Genomic DNA, 15,141 nt, shown 5'->3' on the forward strand with positions numbered 1-15,141 from the left:
ATTTTTTTTAATTGAATTCAAATTCCACCATCTGCTGTGGTGGGATTTGAACATAGTAAGAGTGTCGTACCATTGTGAATCTTCATCTCAAGGCTTTGTTTGCTTTCAAATTTGAAGTTTTAAAAAATCCTGAACAGACATTTATTTACGGTGAGGACAAACACTGTCTCTTTGTACCTGCTTGACAACAACACATTTAAAAAAAAAACTCAATACAAGTTTCACCTGAATGAAGCTTGTGAGATTTGTCCTCTATCTTTATATCAAACAATTTTGAACAACAAAGGTTCTACTAGAGACAGATAGAAACACTATTTAAATGTTATTGCGATAAGTTGGGAAATTGTGTCCATCCCATATGTTCAAGATTTCAGAATCGGCCTTAAATGAAAACATTCAGCTACTCAGGACAAAATTTCCATGCTTTCAAGAAAGCTTAGCATCTTAAAATTAAGAGATCAATGAGGATATTAAAGGCGGCAGAAACAATTCAATTAATAAAAATTCCTGGGAATTAGAGTTTTTTTATTAAAAGCTTATTTTGGTATCAAAAATTTCAATTAATCCAAAAGTGCCGTGAATCCTTTTATCCCCAAAATACCCACCAATTTGATTACATTATTAACAAACTGTCCATAAAATGAACATACATATAGATGTGTTTTTCCAGACACAGGAAGTGTTAGGGGCTGTTACAATATAGCCAGCTACAGGACCCTAAATGTCCATTGAGGGCGTTCAGTGAAAAATTCAGAAATACAAAGGTAATTAAAGTCTCAGCATCGATTGCAAGTAATTAGCATATACCAATAAAAGAATAGGATTTATCTCTATCCAATCATTGTTATGGTTACATCATGCATACATAAGGGTATACTGTCCAATTAAAACTTGTGCATGTTATATTGTCAAGAAATGATAGCGATATCTCTGACCAATGGTATCTCAACCTCCCTTTCCATTGTTCCTTGTTCTAATGGGCAGATATGAACTGCAGCTGCACATCATTCAATTAGATAGTCCTTGAGAATTATCTGGGTTTACTTTAGTCAAAACCTGCCTTTTAAAAACATAGCTTTCATAGAAGAAATACACAAGTCTGATGGGGAAAAATCTTTTTGCAACATTTTGTAAATCTTTCCAATTCGGAACTCTCTGTCCCTAATAAAACAAAACATGTTAACTTCCCAGAAGCTTCATGCTAGGATATTAACAAAAATATTTCTACATTCTTGAGGGTAGTGGTAAGAACTGTGTTACTAAATTAAGGATTTGGAAAAATTTCTCACAAAGCTACAACCTACGAAAGCAATTGTCAAAAGTTTGTTCACACAGATATAGGGAGGAAAGTACAGAACACCAAAGGTTACTGCAAAGCAGCGGTGTTTATGGTAATGTAGTAATACGGGAATCCCCCAATCAGAACACAACTGGTGATTAACTGACTCATTCCACAGAATACCAAATAGAATATACTTTGCACCTGCGCCACACAATTATATGTGACACAAAGAATCTAGTTATGATTCAGACTGACATGACTATCAGTTTTTATTACTGCGAATATTTCATCTACGTATAAACTAATACTCTAGAGTGAAAGCCTACACCACTTCTTCACAAGTATGTAGAGTGGAGGGGGAAAAAAGTTAGTCATACTGTGGCCACTGAAAACATTTGTTTAAAGGGCAGTCTTGTATCTTATTCTAGCCTCAAGTACAATCTTTAATTAAGTAATTGAGAATCCCTTTGGTTTGGGCCAAAAATGAAAACGGTAAACCCAACTCTCAGATAAAGCATTGACAGCTGCACAGGGATACTCTATGATCTGCAAAATTATAGAAAGGAATCAAGTTTTGAATTCCAGTAATTAATACAATGCAGATTGTGAATAAGTGCAAAAATTTTGTTTGCGAGAAACTGTTAAAAAATTAAATACCAATTTGTTTTTGTAAGCTGTGGAAAATATGTAAGAAAACAGGATATTACAGATTCCTGCTCATCTCAAAGCTGGCTGATTTTCACAAAGTCAGGTTCTTAAAATGCTGACTTAATCAGCTTACCAGAAAAACTTAATGCAACATAGAACAAAATCCAAATGAAAATAAATCATTACTTCTTAATGCTGAAGTTGTGAGAGAGGAGATATTTAACAAACCTAAAACAAAAACAGCACCAGATATTTCCATTTACATAGAAAATTTTAAAGGTGGCTTTTTGCTATTAACTTCTTAGTCCTTATTTGCTTTGACAAGATAATTAGTTTCATCACGGGGTCTTTTTTGCTTGCAGGTGTCAAATTGACCTTTAAATATTTCAACTATCTCTTCAGAGAACCCATCTGATTACAGATTGCAGTTTTTTTTGGATTCTCAACTTTAGCTATGGCTTAAATGGTTTAGACTATCACAGGTTTCTGAAACTTAAATATATATTTTTGATCTGAGTATTGAAGTATAAATTCAGCCACTATACGTTGAGTGAATGAAACAGTCACAAGTAGATGGTGCGAGGAATATCATAGGAGTTGAGATTCACTGATGAGTGGGATCAAGAGCTTGTGCCAGCTCTTTTCAAGAAGATAATTTTACACTGGCTCTTCCAAATTCACACCCATTTTCTCTTTCTAAAACTTCATGATGCCATTGTTGGGATATTATAAATCTGCTTACAAAGAAATATTTGAAATTTAAAATACCGAAGGTTATGGTTACAATAGGATCAAAGATGTAAAATTAGATTTTGAGGTTCTCGATAGCTGAGGTTGATTGTCCCTGGGCCAAGTGTAAATGGGTCAGATTAATCAGCTGACTTAATGGGTGATAATTTTATGAAACATAAGCCATGATGTATGTCATAAATTACAGTTTTAGCATCCTAAATTCTGCTTGAAAACCTAGGTCAAAACTTCCTCAAATAATGTGAAAACACAATAGTAGGCATATTAACAAACTAGAGACCCCAGAACCACCACAGGCAGTTGTTTACATCATAAGCCAATCATATGCCATCATAAAAAGCTCGGAACAGATACCATACATGACACTTGGAAATCAAGACAAGTGTTATCATATCATGTTATATCTCTCACCTAGAATGACTCAAAATATTAAAATTATTAGGAATGTTAGCAGGAGAGATTAAATTTAAGAGTTCCATTTCCAAATAAAAACTGGATGACCAAAAATGTTTTAAAAAGTTAGATCTGTTTGGCATCTCGACAGCAGGAAACTAACCAAATAGATATACCTAGACGTAGACAATCTGTTTATCTTTTCTGTAGTGGAAGGACAGGTTTTGTTATGATACCCACCCTCTGGAATGAAGTTAGCTGCAAATGTGAAAGTGAAGCTCATGAGGCACTTCAGCTATTATTAAAACAAAACCTTTCTAAAAGTGGGGAAGAAGTGTAGGGCCAAATCATCTGTTGACCAAACTTAGCATATGGAACCGGAGGTCTCCTGTAGCCTTCACACTGTTATGCGGAACACCTCGCATGTCAATTTTGATCATAGATTCCATAAAACTAAAACTGTATTTTAAAACCTAATGCCTGGAATAGAGACAGTAACTACCTACCGTAATAAAAACAGAAAACGCTGGAAAAACTCAATAGGTCTGGCAACACCTGTTGTCAGCAAAACAGAGTTAACCTTTCAAGTCCACATGACTTGCCCTCAGTTGAATAGCTACAAACTGCTCTAGCAGTTGTATTGAACAGAAAGACATTACAAATGGCTACAAGGAATGACCAGTGTCAGAAAAAAATTACAACAAACCGACCAGGGCAAACAAGGTGGCAAGCTCAGTCTCCAAAACAAATACTGCAAATTTTCCTTGCTCTCTGTTCTCGCAAATTCACCAGAATGATTCCAAGGCTTGAAGGATTAAATTGTAAGGGCAGGGTCCATGAACTGGGACTTAACAGGTTGAGGAGTGTCCCCATCAAGGTGCTTAAAATCGTAAAAGCATCTGATAGATTAGACAAGTGATTGAAGTGTGGAACTCTCCCATCACATGGGGATGCTGGGTCAAAACAGAGATTGAGAGATTCTTATCAAACAGGGGCATTAGGGAATATGGAGCAGAGTATGTGGAAAAGTTGAGTTACACATCAGTCATTTATACAATTAAATGGTGGGACAAGCTCTAGGGGCTGAATGGCCTACTTCTATTCCCATGTTCCCAGCACATTTTGCGTTTGTTTCACGCTTGTTTAATTATTTTAAAAAGCCAGAAGCAATCTCTTTCGTAACAGGTGCCTCGTTGGTTTGCTGACGTGGGAATTGGGAAGGTGATCAGCGGTGCTTTCAGGCCAGATGCGTCTGTTTACTCAATTCAGCACCAGCAGCAAATAAGCTACCAAGTCCCTGAATCTGTGTTGGCCAGGGAGACTAGCTAATTCTGTTACTGAGTTAGGAAGTAGATCCTTATCAAACCAGAAATGCCTTCCTGTTCCCCCAGCAGCAGAACACATAAGCAAGCTATCACCATAACAGGTAGAGGTAAAGTCATCATTGTCCCAGGTGACCATAGGCTGCTCTCCCCTGTCAAAGGGGAGAGCTGACTGGTGGTGATTTTAACCTGAGGATCACCACACCTCAGCTGAAAGGCAAGGTTGAGAAGGTGGGACCTTCATGAAAAACCGCAGCCGGTATGGGGATTGAACCAATGCTGTTGGCATCGCCTTGTGTCATGAACCAGCTGTCCAGCCAACTGAGCTAACCAAACCATAATAATTATCTCTGACTTTGGACGTCAACTTGTGCGCCACTCAGCCATATTGTTTTTTTCCCCTGAGGGACGTATGAATGCAAAACGGGTGTGAATGCAGAAAGAGAGAAATGGAGATGAAGGGAGAGAGAAAGACACACACAATGCGAATGCAGACAGAAACACATACAAATGAGAGAGACAATGAGAGATAGAGTAAAACAGAGAGAGATAGACTATTTCCTCTGAATGGAAAGTCCACCTGGGTCATAATTTTAAAATTAGAGCTAGGTCGGAAGGATGTCAGGAAGCATTTCTTCACGAAAAGGGTATTATAAATTTCCTCCCCCCCCCCCCAAAAAAGTGGTCAATTATAAATGTTGAAACTGAGATTGATAGGTTTTTATTATACGAGAATAATAAAGGTTACAGAAGGAAGGCAGGTAAGATGAAGCTAAGATACAGATCAACCATGATCTAATTGAATGACAAAATAGGCTTGCAGGGTAACATGTTCTTGCTCCTTTTCCATAGACAATAACATGCACCATTAGCTTGAATATGGGGTGCTGCTATGATGATCAATACTTCACACTTTTGATTAGGATATCCCAGGACAAAGCATGTTTACACTCCATTTTAATGCAGGGCAGAAGAATTCAAATTAAATTAGAAATGAAAAGCAAGAAAATATTAAAAATGAACAACGGACAAAATATTCATGACTATCTAACAATTTCCTAAAGAAAGCTAGTATAGGCTGGTTAAAAAACAAAAATCAATGACAATAGTGGGCTGCTTGAGGTCAATGGTGAGTGTTGTTGTTTTGTCGCTGACTGTGAAATCTGGGCCATATACTGAACAAACATTTCCTATACAAGCATGCAGTGGGGGATATATTATTCCATATTAAAATCTATTTGCTATCTTTTGAGCTGATTACCTGGCTACAGTAAGAAGTCCCACAACACCAGGTTAAAGTCAAACAGGTTTCTTTGGTAGCACAAGCTTTCGGAGCACTGCTCCTTCTTCAGGTGAGTGAATAGTTGTGTTCACAAACAGGGCATACGTAGACACAGACTCAATTTACAAGATAATGGTTGGAATGCGAGTCTTTATAGGTAATCAAGTCTTTACAGATGTGGACAATGTGAGTGAAGAGAGGGTTAAGCACAGGTAAATTGTCTCCAGCCAGGACAATTAGTGAGATTTTGCAAGCCCAGGCACACCTCTTTAACCTGTGCTTAACCCTCTCTCCACTCACATTGTCAGCATCTGTAAAGAATTGATTACCTGTAAAGACTCGCATTCCAACCATTATCTTGTAAACTGAGTTTGTGTCTATGTATGCTCTGTTTATGAACACAACTCTTCATTCACCTGAAGGAGCAACGCTCTGAAAGCTTGTGCAAATAAACCTGTTGGACTTTAACCTGGTGTTGAGACTTCTTACTGTGCTTACCCCAGTCCAACATCTCCACATCATGGCTACAGACCAGAGATCAATAATTTAATCATTACTAGATAATCATTGACTGCTCCCAAAGCCTTGGCATATTCTCTTCTCATTTCCTCCAAAGCAATCAGGGAGAGTGGGAAAATGAAACCTGCACTTTTTCACTTCATGATAGTTTCCAGTGCCCAGCAACACAATTATCTTTTGCTTTAAACTGCAGAAATTGCCAAGTATATTGTTAATTTCAAGGCTGAGCCCAAAACCATCTCTGAAAGCTCAATTCATCAGTTATACCTTTATTCAGCAATATACTTTTCTTTACAAAAAAATCCTATTTATTGCTTCTACGTTGTGTGATGGAAACTTAAAATCATTTAAAATAATCTTGTATATTTTCCCAAAGGTGTTTGTCTAAGGGCCTATAAGGATTATATTAGAGTGCTTGGTATAAGTGAATAGTCACAGCCTTTGAAAATATTAATTTAATCACTCGGTTCTTTGAGGTTCGAGCACTCATCATTTTAATCAAGTTGAAGGTAGCTATCTGTTCTGCTTATGATACAAACATGTCTGCTACAGAGATTATAAGTTTTACATGTAAATAAGCTGGATCGGGTTTTTGTCCAGTTGTTCAAAGTTAGAAATTGAATGATTGAAACGGAGTTATTTGGAAATGTGATTCGTCAGCAAGATATAACAGCTAATAGCAAAGACAATAGCACCGAGTATAATGAGATAAAAGATTACTTAAACAGTAAATTTAATCTTAACTAATAAACTTAAGTCAATTGTATTTATTTTTCAAACATAGATGGTTATTTCAATTATGCCTATGCCAAATGGCTCACTATGGCTCAGAAATGTATTCAATTTTCAAACCATTTCAAATCAGCATAGGCCTAGTATATAGTGGTATAATCTTCAAAGCAAAGTCTATGTTTGTCTAACACATTATACTTTTCAAACAACTCAAAGCACTTTGCATGCAATGAATCACTGCATTTAGACATTTTGCTTCAGTCATTTCGTACACAAGATCTCGCAAGTGACAGAGAAGAATGATCAGTTAACTCTTTTCGTGGTGCTTGGTTAAGGGAGCCATGTTGGCCAGAGGAAGAAATAGAACTCAAGTCTGCTCCCGAATACATCCCTTCTAGCAAGGTAACATTCAATAAGTACTGCATTAAAACGATTAAATGCTGGAGTAGAGATTGAGTGATTTTATCAGAGTATTATTCAAGCTTATTCAAAGAAGAACACCATAACTGGGCCACAGCTATCAGTTGCCCAACATTTCACCACATCTTGTGTAATGCACGCATTTGAAGGTAATTTAACAATACTCACGCCATAGCAATGTTACTTCCGTCAATTATGATATGTTTTAAATTTGGATCCCCTGGATTGCTTGTTAGGGTTAATTTGTATGGGCTTTTCAGTAAGTCATGGAACCGTTGAACTCCAGTCACTGAAGGACCCACTTGTCGATTAGAAGACACAGGCAGCAGTGGCTGTTCAGAACTGCCTCTTGCTACAATATCACTTTCACTTAGCAATCTTCGCTCAGTGACTAAGTCATTGCTGCAACGCCTGACTGGGTAAAAATTCTCAGTGTCATTAATTAATCTGGCTGTAGCAGGTACTTTTACAACTTCATCTTTGTTGCCCTGGGCATTACTGACCAATACTACATCATGAAGTGTCTCATTTTTCCATTGGTCTTGTAAGTAATTGGTTACTGGTTTACTTCCTTCACCTTTAGCAGTTCTTATAGTACAACTTCCTGGTCTCTCACTTGATGAATTTCTCTTTGGTTCATTCATTGAATTTGCATGAGAGCTACTTGGAACAGCTGCCTGATTTACGCCAGCAGTTTGCTCTTCTTCCAAATGTTTACTTTCCTCGACAATTCTTTTAAGCAATAACATAGGCTCTTCATTTTGTCCCAGTTCAATAACAACTCTTTTTATAATATCAGTAGGATAACCCATTGTTCTAAAAAAATCCACAAGCATGTTGAACTCCATTTCTGGAGTAGTATCTGGTGAGTCTTCTTCAATTTGATTATCTTGCTGTTCAACTAAGTTACATACATTGGGATCATCAGTGACCAAGCTATTACAAGGCACTTTAGTTGTTGCGATGCCTGCTGAAAGATCATCAACATCTCCTGAAAACTGACGCTTTGTGTGCCTGTCCTCATTAGAAGATGATCTTCTTTTGCATGACTGTCTCTCTCTTCCTGCTGAAGATGCCTCGCAACATGTTTGCTCCGTTTCTGCAGCAAATGAATTTTGAGTTTCTTGTGTAAGCATTGTGTCCATTTGTTGAGCAAGTTCAGATACGGGTGTTCCAGCCTGTTTTCTGGCTTCTTCAATGGAGGACGGATCTTTGGATTGTGCCTCAGAATTCTCAGTGTCTTGGGAGGAGTTAAATGCATCATTATTAATGACTTGTGAATTATCATCAGGTTCCAAAGTAAGATCTATAAGTTCTTCATGATGAAGTACATCTTGAGCAAGATTCAAAAGTTCCTCCTTTACAGAACTGGGCAAGAGCAGCAGATCCATTGTATATTTATCAGCATGCAATTCTACAAAATGTTTGAAGTTTCTCTTAATCAAAGATTCCCGTTTGTTTGGTAAGCTTTGGTTATCTTTGAAGAGTTGCACAAACTGCTGTATTCGAGTTTTTGCCATAATCACTGCCTCTGTACCTCCTGTAATGGCAATCACTCCAGCGCTTGCCATGGAAATGTCAGCACAGGTATCCTGGATGAGACACTTGAGAAATGAGCCTTTAGCTCCTGCAAAAATGCAATGCATATCCTTTGGGTAACACTCAATTTGGCGAAATTCTGGATTACAAACACCCTTGATATATTCCTATAAAATGTAAAAGGAGATATTAGAACTATTAATCGATAACACAATTAATTAGCACATTAAATTTTGTTATCAAATCTACAATTTTCTTACTCATGTTCAGGGAAGGGAGCCGGGGGTGGGGGAAGAGGGAGAAATCAAACAAGGAAAAAACTTCTTGTGAACTAACTGTATGTGATAGGTGGGGTGATAATTGCAGATTCAACTGACCAACTCAGAATGACTTGCCACTTTTGCACCTGTGGACAAGGGCATTGAATCGGATGGAATATTCCAAGCCAAATGTACTCTGCAAATATGTAATTATAGCTTGCATAAGAGTTCTGATTCAGATGATTTCACTTGCTGAAAAGTGATATTCATTCGCTTATCTATCTCAATGACAAATTAAATATATTAATAATCGAATTGCTTATTGCTCTTGACACTTGTACCTCAAATGAGTGTTAAATTTCAAAAACTATCCCCAAAGTAAACACACATTCTATGCTTAATGATGTACATATTTTTAAAAGTGTACAACTGAATGCTCACGTCAAGAGCAGAATGGCACATTATAGCATAATCCATGGAAACTTAACAAAATGATTTGTGTTGCAACTTAAGATACCTAGCCCAAACAGGCGCTGGACAGTGGCGACTAGGGGAATTTCACAGTAACTTCATTGTAGTGTTAATGTAAGCTTTACTTGTGACTAATAAATAAACTTTAACTTAACTTTAACAAATAAATTTACAGCAACTGGCTGGTTAAGAGACATTAAGACCTCCAACAGTCTACATCCTATGTTCTTTTATAGCAGCCAAATGAGGATATGATCTTGGCTTTCAAATGTTGCAACCATGGAATTTTTCTGTCACTATCTAGTGATCCAATGCTAATTCCATAGCAACACATTTGACGTAGACTTGAATAGCATTCAGCAACATTTCACATCACCTTATTAGAGATTTGGGACTTTTCTTTCAGAGTTCAATTCAGTAAGTACAATGTTACAACCAAAATTTGTCCCACAATAAAAATTATACAGGTCACAAAAAATCTGTTTTTATAATCGATTAGATACATCTATACTGGAACTTAAAACGATCCCCTGGTTGAGAAAAAGGCAATGACACCCAGAGAGGCAACTTGTTGCTCAAACGTCCCAGTTCAGATGTTGACATCCACAAAAACACTATTAACAAAAATACAAGACATCTTTTGGTTAAATTTTGGAGCAAATTGGTTTAAGCGACATGGCTTCAGCTCCCCCTCAATATTCTGTAAAATAATCTACAATCAAAATGGAGTGATTCTGTCATTAATGTCCCCCACCCCCAAAATTAATTCCTGACACAAAAAGTCCCCAACAGACAGCACCCCAAACTCTGGGAAACACCAGGCCCAGTTTCCTGGTCGAAACAACAATTACTCCACAACAACAGAAAAGGGGAAAAGCTTCTTCTCGACACTGTTTACTTTTAAAATGACCTATCGCATTGAGACAGTTCCGGACCCGCTGCGCTCTTTGTACAGAGCGAGTACAGACAGTGCTCCAGGCCCAGAGCCACTGCTCCAGGTCCACTCTCCCCCCCAAACACCGACCTTGGCTTTCCTAACTTGTTCGCGTTTCCCCTTCAGCTGGACCCAGATTTGCTGGGAGCCGGGAGACTCGGTCAGGTATTGAACCATCGACAGAGGCAACGAGATGACCAGGACCACTTTGAAAAGCTCCTGGATGGCGGCCTTGCTGCTCTCCAGATAAATCTGCTTGTCGCTGCAAACCGCGAACTCGTCGCTGATGTGGCCCGGGCCGCCGCTCTGCGCTGGCCAGGCGGCCGGGGGGACAACGGCCGCGGACGCAGCCAGAGGCCTACGGGGTTGCGCTTTCGGTCGGTGGCCGCTCGAGGCCGCCACGCCGGCCATAACTGGATCGATGGGCGGGAGCCGGCGCGACTACAAGAACACTCGACGGCCGCTAATGGCGGTGAGACCGTGAGGCGCTGCTCTACTCCCCGGGCCGTCCGCTTCACAACAGCCTCCGTCTCTAAACTCCGACATCACTGCTCCGGGAGGAAGAGGCAGAAACCCCCCGGACCATGACGTCACCGCGCTGAGTGCGTCTCCACGACGTCACCGCGCTGAGCGTCCCCGCGCCTCTGTGACGTCACCGCGCTGCGTGCGTCTCCCCGGCGTCCTCATCCTGCGGGCATCCCAATACCACAAAACGTCGTGACGTCACCACGCCGAGAACGTCCTCAAATTGACTGCGTCCTCGCGCCGCCTCGATGTCACCACGCTGCGCCGCCGCTATGACATCATCACGCTGACAGCGTCCCCGCGCCGCCGCCGACATTTCCCCCCCCCCGAAATCAAGTCATCGTGCACCAGCGCCCCCAGGGGACGAGCAAGAACAACGGCAGGGACTTTCCAGTCAGTGCAGTGCATGACAATGACATGGCAGGGACTTTTTCAATGTATTAGACATGCAAACAGGAATAAAGTTACTAATGACAGGGTATGTCACGAGGAAACAAGCAACATCATCCTGAGCGTGATAATTACTAAAAGGAGACTCCAGCTTCATAAAAAATGTTTTTGTTGCTATTTGCAACACGAACCAACTCTGGTGCGGCCATCCTTTGAGGTTTGATACTTTTTAATTAGGATGTGCATAATGCTGGTAAGACCAGTATTTATTTTTAAAAATCCTTCCTCCATTCTTAAAGTTATAAAGCCAATGCTCAGTGAACTGGGCAAACCCAAATCTATTCCTTGCTTGCTCCAAAAACCAAATTCTAAATCCAATTCATGGTCCCCACAAGAGACAAACAAGATCCAAGCTGACAAGATAAGACATTGTGCCCTATCTTGGCTTGATCTTAGCCAAAAGGCAGAGAAACAAGACCAACATTTACTGCCCACCTTGAGTATCTTGGTAATGAATTGCCTACGACTGAGTGGCTTGTTAGGCCATTTCAGAGTTAAGAGTCAACCATATTATTGTGCATCTGGTCTTGGTAAGGATGGCCCATTTCCTCCCCTGAAGGCCATTAGTTAAGTTGTTTTGTTTTACAACAATCCAGTAGATTCATGATCATTATTAACAAGGCTAGCATTTTATTTCAGATTTATGAATTAATTGAATGTAAATTCCCCCAACTGCCACAGTGTGATTTGAACTCATCACCAGAGCCTTAATCTGGGTCTTTGGATTACTGGTCCAGTAACAACATAACTGTTCGACCATCATGTCTAACACATCCCCACCACATCTGCAACTGTTGCTGCATTTACCTTACTGCATTGGGTTCCCTGTAATTAATATCTGCTCATTGTTTTGTGGCAGCAGCTGTCATGTGAGAAGATTCTAGAACCAGGATACCACCCAGCAGCATGTGAACAAGGGAAACCAAATGCAGGGGAGCGATACGCAGGAGAAACCAGAGGTGTGAAGGACCTTTAATTTCACTTCTAACTAATAATAACCTACTGCTAGTCATCCTGGTAAAATTTAGAATTTCCTCATAACTAACAGTAATATGATACAATACTGAGTTACACAACCCGTTCCGGGTTTTTCCTCTCATGCTATTGCTCCCATTCACCAGATTGCTTCTGTCCTTGTCTCAGCAGAGAATATGGATTCCCATGTTGAACCTGTTCTCCAATCTCTCTCTCTCTCTTCCCCCAATTATATTCTTTTTTCCTGAATACCCAAACTCCTTCTCTTTCTGAATCACCATTCCCCAAAGGTGCAGGATGTGTGGTTTGGGCAATGTGGCAGGAGGGAGGGTGTTAGATTCTAGGGGCAATGGAACAGGTTCTGAGGAAGATTCCAGGCGCGGCACAGTGGTTAGCATTGCTGCCTCACAGTGTCAGGGACCAGATTCAATTCTGGCCTCGGGTGATTGTCTGTGCGGAGTCTGCATATTCTCCCCATGTCTGCATAGGTTTCCTCCGGGTGCTCCGGTTTCCTCCCACAGTCCGAAAGACGTGCTGGTTAGGTGCATCGGCCATGCTAAATTCTCCCTCCTTGGGTGGCACGGTAGCACAGCGGTTAGCACTGCTGCTTCACAGCTCCAGGGACCTGGGTTCGATTCCCGGCTTGGGTCACTGTCTGTGTGGAGTTTGCACATTCTCCTCGTGTCTGCGTGGGTTTCCTCCGGGTGCTCCGGTTTCCTCCCACAGTTCAAAGATGTGCGGGTTAGGTTGATTGGCCATGCTAAAATTGCCCTTGGTGTCCTGGGATGCGTAGGTTAGAGGGATTAGTGGGTAAATATGTAGGGATATGGGGGTAGGGCCTGGGTGGGATTGTGGTTGGTGCAGACTCGATGGGCCGAATGGCCTCTTTCTGTGCTGTAGGCTTTCTAAGATTCTAAGATTTCTAAGTGTACCCGAACAGGTGCCGGAGTGTGGCAACTAGGGGATTTTCATAGTAACTTCATTGCAGTGTTAATGTAAGCCTACTTGTGACAGTAATAAATAAACTTTAAACTTTAGGGGATTGACTTTTGCACAAGTAATATTTTCCAGGGATTGAAATCCACCCTCTCCCATCGTCTCACTTGCTGCAGAGTGGCGAGGTCAGACTGTTCCACCAGCCTCACCCCCAAAAGTCATGTAAAAGAACCAAAAAATATTGACTCTTAATAATAAATAAATAATAACCTCCAAGGATACAGAATTAATTTGTGTACACTAAATTCAGAATCACAGAATTGTTACTGCAGAAGGAGGCCATTCAGCCAGTCATGTCTGCACTGGCTATCTGAAAGAGCAATTCACTTAGTTCCATTCTCGCTCCATCTCTCCATAACCCTGCACCTTCTTCCTCTTCAACTAACAGTCAAAATTAATCAAACTGATCAGAAGCAAAAGCCATATATTTGGATTTATACAATTTCATTCAGGTTTTTTCACGTCTAGTTTTCTTCACTAACATTGTTTTCTCTCCAACTTTGCTCACTGGTTGGGATGTCAAAATTCATGGGAGTCTCATCCAGTTCTCAACAGAGGCCGATCTGTATCCATTCTTTTAGAAGAAACATAGAAGCATAGAAAAACGACAGCACAAACAGGCCCTTCGGCCCCACAAGTTGTGCCGAACATATCCCTACCTTCTAGGCCTACCTATAACCCTCCATCCTATTAATAGTTAATATTTTGTTAATATTAATAGTTAATAGTCAATATTTTGTTGACTTTTGAATACATGCTGCTGAAATGCGATAAGCTGTCATCAGGTTCCGCAGGGAGATGCTGCAAAGTCAAGGGTGCGATCTTACTGCCCGTTCATGCCACACTCCCGCTGCAGCAAAGACGGAGAATTTGGCGACTGCAGCCGGATGGGAAAATCCCACTGGCATAAATGGTCGGAAAATTCCAGCCTTGTCTTCTGTTGCAGGACAAAGTTGTTTTTCTTCACAAACCTTGTACACCATCCACGGTATGGCTTTGAAGTCTGTAATGCCTAATTTTCTTGCTTGTCTCAGGGCCAAGATTCAGAAAGGTCTTTAAGATAGAGAGCCCCTGCTGGTGATTTTCAATGACGTATTTTGCAATTTAACTTTCCACCACTAGCCATATGCTAGACTTTTCTCGGCTTGCACATTTATACTTAGGCACCTGCCTAAGGTGTATAGAGAGCCTCCTCCAATCCCTAACCTTCTTCTCCAATATCCTGAACTCACTAGCTCCTGCACAATTATTTGTTTGCTGTGTGAACTCGAGAACTTTTAAATTTGAACTGGGCTATGTACCTGTTCCTTCTGATACCATGTTGTCATATTAGAGGGCGGGATTGACAGGGACACAGAGCGCACCAGGTAAGTGGTAGCCTTGGCATCATGTGTTGGCATTCACAGGCATGAGGAACTGCACAACCACCTTCAGTGGTGTGCTTTTCTGTGATTCTGTCAGTCAGTAGATTTTTGCCAGGTTTAACTTCATTGGCGATTAGGCGGTAAATTCAAAGAGTTTGGATTTTTTGGTCAAACATCAGGGGTTAGTCTTTACATGAGATCGCCCATTATATATACTTGACTATACTTCAGTGCAAGTCATTTAGTGAATAAGGCAGGTGAGCTGAGGGCACAGATGCT

At 40.4% G+C, this 15,141-nt stretch overlaps 1 protein-coding gene across 1 annotated transcript in view; it reads right to left on the bottom strand.

Moving 5' to 3' along the window:
- The window catches only part of n4bp1 (nedd4 binding protein 1), a 31,976-nt gene extending 20,824 nt beyond the window's left edge, over positions 1-11,152 (bottom strand). The window contains exons 1-2 of the mRNA XM_078210848.1: positions 10,643-11,152; positions 7,517-9,054 (exon numbers count right to left, since the gene is read on the bottom strand). Coding sequence (XP_078066974.1) covers positions 7,517-9,054; positions 10,643-10,963 — 1,859 coding nt within the window. The 5' untranslated portion in view covers positions 10,964-11,152. The remainder of the gene's footprint in view (positions 1-7,516; positions 9,055-10,642) is intronic.
- Positions 11,153-15,141: the final 3,989 nt, after the last annotated feature.

This window comes from Mustelus asterias, chromosome 4 (assembly GCF_964213995.1).
Source record: "Mustelus asterias chromosome 4, sMusAst1.hap1.1, whole genome shotgun sequence".
In the NCBI taxonomy this organism is placed as follows: Eukaryota; Metazoa; Chordata; class Chondrichthyes; order Carcharhiniformes; family Triakidae; genus Mustelus; species Mustelus asterias.